The sequence below is a fragment of the Gossypium arboreum genome, chromosome 12 (genome assembly GCF_025698485.1).
Source record: "Gossypium arboreum isolate Shixiya-1 chromosome 12, ASM2569848v2, whole genome shotgun sequence".
Classification (NCBI taxonomy): domain Eukaryota; kingdom Viridiplantae; phylum Streptophyta; class Magnoliopsida; order Malvales; family Malvaceae; genus Gossypium; species Gossypium arboreum.
Genome location: NC_069081.1, coordinates 107898727 through 107905859, shown reverse-complemented (window position 1 = coordinate 107905859; position 7133 = coordinate 107898727). Strand labels below are relative to the sequence as shown.

The 7133-nt window shown below is 31.4% G+C and overlaps 1 protein-coding gene across 1 annotated transcript; it reads left to right on the top strand.

The window, feature by feature from the left end:
* Window positions 1–1231: 1231 nt before the first annotated feature.
* Window positions 1232–6860, top strand: LOC108480026 (uncharacterized). Its single transcript, XM_017782925.2, has 10 exons — window positions 1232–1551; window positions 2223–2389; window positions 2466–2530; window positions 2858–2898; window positions 3097–3185; window positions 3276–3389; window positions 3497–3574; window positions 3852–3917; window positions 4476–4556; window positions 6532–6860. Exons 1-10 carry the CDS (start codon window positions 1410–1412, stop codon window positions 6637–6639), a joined length of 951 nt encoding a protein of 316 aa, XP_017638414.1. The 5' UTR covers window positions 1232–1409; the 3' UTR covers window positions 6640–6860.
* Window positions 6861–7133: the final 273 nt, after the last annotated feature.

The following is a 7133-nucleotide window of genomic DNA, read 5'->3' as shown; positions in this document are numbered from 1 at the left end:
AAACAAGTAAACTACTTTTTGTATTCAGATTTTAGTTCATTCTTCTTTAGTTTAGTTTTTGTATTCTGGTTTTAATTCCTTCTTCTCTAGTTTAGTTTTCTTTCTGCAGGTTTGGTAAATTGTTTGATAATATATTGGGCTTATATGTTCAAGAAAAATATTAGGCTTTATTGGAATTTTTAATTAATTTTTTTTGAATTTTTGATGTTTAATGGAATAAACTGAAATCGAACTAAATTGTTGTGGTTTGATGATATCATCTATTTGAAACTAAACAAACTATAAAAAAAAACTTAAATCGAGTCAAACTGAATTTCTGATTCAACTTAATTTCTCTATTTGATTGGGTTTTTGGCTCAGCCCTAGCATGTGCTCAAATTAAGAGCACTAAACCACAAGCATCTTTTGTAAATCAAGTTTTAACTCTCTTTCAATTACTAATTCATTAACATTCGGATCTTCCAATCGCATAAATAATCTAACTCGTTATAGGTTGCAAGTAATATAAAAATATAATTTTTAATAATTTAAAAATAAAAAATTTAAAATTTAAAACTTAAAATAAAAATATAATTTTAGAAAATTCCTAATAACTTTTAAAAACTGCAAAAGAAAATATATATTTTGTTAAAATTATGAAAATTTAAAATATAAAAATTGAAATGAAAGTTAGTCAACATTGGTCAATGCCTAGTCAACACAAGTCAAAGTAAAATGAATATTTTAAAATTTTAAATATTCTTTTCCTATTTTTTATTTTGATTTAAAAATATTTTTTTAATTTTAATAAACATGAATGCCATGAGACACATTTTAATTGACTAAGGTGTCAGGTGCCATGTTTTGATTGACACAATATGTCAAATGGTTTTGGTAAACTGCGGTAAAGGTCATCCACTTATGTTTTTTTTAGTTACTCAACTATGAAAAATTACAAAATAATCACTTAACTATTAATAATTTTTCTTTTTTGGTCACCCCAACATGAAAAATTACAAAATAGTCACTTAACTATTCTATTTTTCCTTTTTGGTCTCCAACTTGCTAACATAAAAATGAAAACACTCAAACATCCAAGATAGTTAGGTGACTAAAAAGATAAAATTAAATAATTGAGTGACGATTTTATAACTTTTCATAATTAAATGACAAAAAAAATGACAAGTGCAATTTACCCATCAGTTTTTAACACGGTTACAAAATGATTGAACTGAATAACTAGAAAAGTTCGAGAAAAAAGAGAGTTTTAGGTAGGAAAATGAGAAAACATGTATAGTTTGGGGGCCAAAGTAAGCATTAAAATATTTTAACCGTCGGGTGGAAGTCGGGGCAGGAAAAAATTGGCCTGTACCAAACGTCGACATTCGTAGCTTCTATTTTAAGGAAGACCTCGAAACAGAAGCAAAAGAATGGTGATGGGTAGAGTTAGAAATTGGTGGAGCCATTCCAAAACTGTAGCTGTTATATGGTTCTCTTCTCTTGCTTTGTTCTTCTTTCTCTTCCAATTGGCTCTCCGAAATTCCACTTCTCTTTCTTCCCTTCCTTCTTCAGGTACTCTTTCTTCTTCTATCAAATTTTCTTGGTAATTAAGGTTGAAAATATGATGAATTTTAAGATCTAATCGCATTTTAGCTTTAAAATAACAAACGAGAAGTTTAGTTGTTTATCATGATGTCCTAATTTTTCATATGAACTTTAAAATTGTCCTGGGTTTATGTTTTTTGTTGCTGGGATTTGATGAAACTTCGCCTTTTCTTGCTAGGATTCCGGATTTTGAGTGTAAATGTTGTGTGTGTGTGTGTTTATTGATTTACAGTCTTCCCGTTTACTTAATATTGCTTTTATGATATGTATTTAAAGGTTGAACTCTTTTGGATGACTGTTTGAGCTACCTGACACCACTTAATTTTGATGGTTTTAGGTTTGAGATCCGTAGAACATAATGTTGCCATTTGTGAATTCGTGGTGTTAGTTCATCATGCTTGCCTTATTATTAAAAATTCTCATTTTGTAATATTCTTTTATCAAATTATTGATAAAAAATTAAATTGATAGCCCTTTTTTTTTTTTTCTTTTCTTCTTTTTAAATCGGAGCTTTGCACAAATTCAGGCAAGCTTTGCATACTTGGACTTCTTTTTAAATCGGAGCTTTGCACAAATTCAGGCAAGCTTTGCATACTTGGACTTTAGTGTGTTAACTTTGTTAGGGATATTTTTATCAGAGTCTGCTATGGCAAATAGCAATCGAAGATCAACATTGTATGATAAAATGGAAAGGGATTTGGACCAGCATGGAGCAGCTTTTCTTAAACATGGTGAAACTTCTCAATCGCTGTCACTTTCAGATCTCTTTACTTTGAAAGATGGATTTGTAACACCTGTACTTAAGGTAATATATGAGTCAACCGAGCTATAATCAATCCTTCTGTACAAGCGGTTAATAATGGCTTTCCTTCTCATTTCAGGCAGCACATCCTCCTGTACGGGCCAACGTCTTGTATATGAGCACAGAATACTCAGTGCCCATCTCGTAAAATTTTGTTTTCATTGGAATGTTTTTTTCCATTTGTTGTTTTTATTAAATTTTTGACCTACTTGTTTCTTATCAGAATATTGACCCCAGAAGTAAAATGCCTGCACTAATAACTTTGATCTGATCTTAGTTAAGTGTGATTTCCCATCATGCTGTTTTAGCAAAATTTTTAAGAGTTGAAGCTGGCTTTATAATCTATAGGACTTCGAGATAATTAAAGGGGACTTCTATTTAATATTTCCATGTTATGCTAAGCCCTTTTTGTGGGTTGAGGGAGGGGTTAGCCCTTACATTATACTCTGATGCATGCTTTGTTTGTCACAGGAAGGCTGTAAAGCAAGTATTTGATCCATACTTTGACAAAGGTAATCTGTTGTAAAGAAGTATATTTTTGTGTTGCTGTTTCTTCCACATTTTTCTGTTATCTATTTAACTGATTTGATACTTCTTTTAATAACGAGAGTAGTTTAGATAAGTTATCATTTATTCCTTTAGTTAATTGATAACTTTTGCTTTTTCTGCATTTATTCTCATGTGTTCGCTTGCTTATATATTTTGGTTAGCGATCTGGTTTCAGAACTCAAGCTTGTACCATTTCAGTATGTTCCACGCATCGCATCATATTGCACCTGTTCCCGCCTCTGAAATTGAGGTAACTTGCCTGTTATAGCTATTTTGGTACCTCTTTTTTCTGCTTGTTAGATGTTGGGTTCGATTTTTGAAGCCTCTTTTCTTTTGTCAGATTGAAGCTGAAGCAGCTGCTGCTAAAGCTGTTGCAGAGGGGCTATGCCCTTTACAAATCGTCTTAGACAGGGTAGTTTTAACTTCGACTGGTGTGCTTCTTGGCTGCTGGCAGGTTAGTCCTTCACTTGTAGTCTCCTGTTTCCTAAATGAGCTGTCGAAAAAGGGAAGAAAGGATTTTTATTCTTTTTAGTGCCAGATAACATTTTTATTTTTCTGTAGGTAATTTCTGGAACGGATCCCGTAAGCATTCGTGCTAAATTGAGAACAGCACTTGCACGAGCACCAGAGAAGCAACTTGTAAGATCCTTATGAAAAACTTAATTTTGACTAAACTAGTAATATTCAAATGGCAACATCGTGTCTTTCAAAAATAAAGAAGAAAGAAAGAAATGGCAACATTGCTAATATAAGGGCTATACTTTTTTATGGTAATATCTTGGCCTGTTAATTCTTATTTGATGGTTTTGGCATCATTTTTAGGATCTCTGTCTTGTTTGACAATAATAAGTATTTATGTGACTGTAAAGGAAATGTTTTTTATTTTAAAATGGAACGTTTTTGCTTACTTTTGCAGTATGATGAGGCTATTCTTCACACGTCTTTTGCAAGGCTTCTGAGTCACCCTAAAGCTTCACTCATGGTATTATTTTTAAGTTCTATCCAGTTACAGTAGTTTCCTTTTTATTCTTAATTTTTATGAAGTTACATGTATAGAAGTACATTAAGAGTAGTTACAATTAATGCCAATTATTACATCCATATAAGAAATTAACCAATGGACCAGCAAATAATTGGATAAATCCAACATAATGTTGGACTAAACCCACACATTGTGAGATGAATTTTCAATCACAAATTCATCTTCTTTGTTTCATCCCTTTCAATGTTCTTTTGAGTTCCCTAGGTCAACATGTATCCTTTTTATATTGCCATGATGTTTGAACCATGAAATACTAGATAGTAGTTGCTGTTGTAATTTGAGAGAAGCCCATTTGCTGACTCAAGCATTGTAAGGTTTCCCTTGACTCTTGTACGAGTAAACTGCGACTTTTTGGCACTATGGCAAAAGTATGGCTGGCAAAGCTTGTTATATTAGTTTCCTTGTTTAGATCTAATGGTGAATTGAAGTTACAAGAGTTATGTGATTGGTTCAAGCTCATATTCTTACATATATGTATACAATGCATGTCTTATGCAGGACACTGATAGTACTTCAAATCCAATCAAACTTTTCCATAAGCTAGTCTCTCAACTAAACAATGAAATCCGTGGATTTAAGGCAAGTTGTTATACTTTGTATCATTACTTGGCATGCATTTTCACTGTCTGAATAGCTTCCTATGCGTGATCCTCATGTTTTGATTGGTCACTTTATTTTTAATCCGCCCATGCATGAAATCTCACATGTGCATGATCCCCATTTTTTGATTATTTACTTATTTTTAATCGGCCACCCCCTTCTCCTCTCTTTTAAATTTCTTGAAAATCATAATTTAACTCCAAGTCTTTTATTTTTATTTATTTCTATTCTTGGCCCCCGTAACATTTTTATAAGTTCTAAGTTGAAGCTTTTCAACTTTCCACTTAATTCTTGTGTGTTTTGTTATCCATAAAGAAGAAAAAAAAGAAAAGAGTATTATCAGTATTTCCTTGTATAAATGTTTTTTTTTCACTTTTCATAGAATTGTTTTTTCCTAAAATATCATACTTGATTTCTCTCATAACTTTTACAAAATTCGGTTTGTTTTCATGGTTTGCTTATTACTTTTGAATATTTTCTTATTAGTTATAACTTTCACAATGAGGAAATTGAAGCCAGATTCCTCTGTTGACAAAATCATATGCTAGCAATGGTGCCAAGCACTCCAACGCACCGATATATGTACTTTTTTTTATTGAACCTTAACTTTTATTTTTTCCTTTTTTTTTGACTTTCCTGCAAGACTGTTTCTTTTATTTTGTATATTATTTTCAACTAACATAAATAACTAAAATCTGAACTACAAAAAGGAAAAGAAAGAACTCAACTTCAAATCTTGTCTTTGGCCCTATTGACAATTCATGCAACAATAGCATGATATTCTCACCTGAAAGTGATAAGATACAGTTTTGTTTTAGAAAAGGAATTTGCTGGTTGGGTGTGGTATTCTGGAACTGAAATTGAATCAAATACAGTTGATAACTAATCTACCCAAGTCAAAATCGGTTTGGATTGTTTCATTTTTTTTAAATTAAAAAAAGTTATATTTTTTATATAATGCTTTTAAGTTTTTTTTCTTCAGTAACTTAGATGTAAATTATTGATTTTCATATCATAAAAATTTAAATATATTGAAAGTAAAAATAAAATTCAGTTTGGCTTGAACTTGAATAGAAAACTTAACTGAACCAAATACCTCCAATCGTAACCCAAATCAGTTTCCATAAAAACTGTACTGAATACCATGGTTACTGCAGGTTTTCTGTTTTCTTGGTTTCTCTTGCTCATAATTGAGTTTTTACCTTAGTACCTGCTTGAAACATATATGTATTTTAATCTAATCGGATATCCTTTGTGATATTTAGAACTTTTGGTAGGAAAGTCATCTAATGATAACTAAAGATTGTTTAAAAGTTTTGGTAACAACTATACATGATAGAAACACGGCAAGGTTTGGTTGTTTTTCCGCAATATGATGTAAATTTGTTTGCAAAAACTAGAATGACAATGTTAAATGGATCGGAGATGCATGCAAATGACTATAAACAAAGGCATATTTGTTGTGATGAAAATATTAGTATTCGGGATGGGAGTTTATTGGTCCCTACTTTGTTGCTACCATTTTAACTGTCGTGAGGTGAGGTAATCCCTGTTTTTTAAAGAACATTTAATTTAAGTACATTGTATCATGTTCTATATCTAAGTTCTTTGATGTTGAACTGTGGAACTTGTAGAAAGCATGGCTCTGGGAAACTTTTGAGCTCATTTTGTGGAAGAACACCAAGAGAATGGCATCAAATTTGTCAATTCTTTCCCATCTTTTCTTAGTTAGCATGCAATTCTCGCATCATAGGAAGTACTCGAGCACTGGAACTTTTTGTTACATTGTCAAAGAACATGAACATCAAATATGTGAATCCTCTTGTACTAGGCATAGCATTAGTCCTACCGGCAAGGACATGGTTGAATGTGAATGCTTTGTTATCTATGTCAACTGTGTTTTTGTGCTCAATATATATAAGATATGATTGGTTGGTTTTGTGTTTGATGACAGGCAAAGGTAAAGGAGCTGTGGTATGTGGAGGAATATGATGTGTTGGCCCTTGCCTTAAATGGAAAAATGAAGGTGCGCAGGTTCCAAATGGGTTGCTCAAGAACCTGAAGTTCCAAATTCAGATGCAAATTTAAGCATATTTCAACTTCCATTTCTCCTACAGAGTTGATACAATAGCGTACAATTCATAGTTTTATTTTGGCCGGGATTAAAAATGTTAAGATACCTTTCTACTACTCCAAACATGAATTTGGGATGTTATCAACGAGTTTGATTTTGATGTATTAATGGACTTCTTCTTATTTATTTAAAATATGACAGTTATTTTATGATATTGTCCCTTGATGGTGAATGAAACGATATATTCTTTTTCGTTTTACATTGTTAAGAATATTTATTCAAAAATGCTTTTTCTTTCTACTTCTACCAGTTTATGCTTTTATGATGTGAAATCTCATGAAAATTATGAGGTTTATATAATTCAAACTAAATAAAATGTCAATTATCAAAAGAAATAAAATTTTGTGTTGATATGAAAATAATAAAATGTATTTACTTGAAAAGTCAACAGCTTTCGAATGTGAAAGTATTTCTTTTTAATC

Bases quoted from the DNA above. Each gene is read 5' to 3' on its own strand.
- LOC108480026 (XM_017782925.2), top strand. From the start codon at position 1,410: ATGGTGATGGGTAGAGTTAGAAATTGGTGGAGCCATTCCAAAACTGTA. The intron at 2,531-2,857 runs GTAAAATTTTGT...TGTTTGTCACAG, and splicing joins GAATACTCAGTGCCCATCTC to GAAGGCTGTAAAGCAAGTAT. The intron at 3,918-4,475 runs GTATTATTTTTA...TGTCTTATGCAG, and splicing joins ACCCTAAAGCTTCACTCATG to GACACTGATAGTACTTCAAA.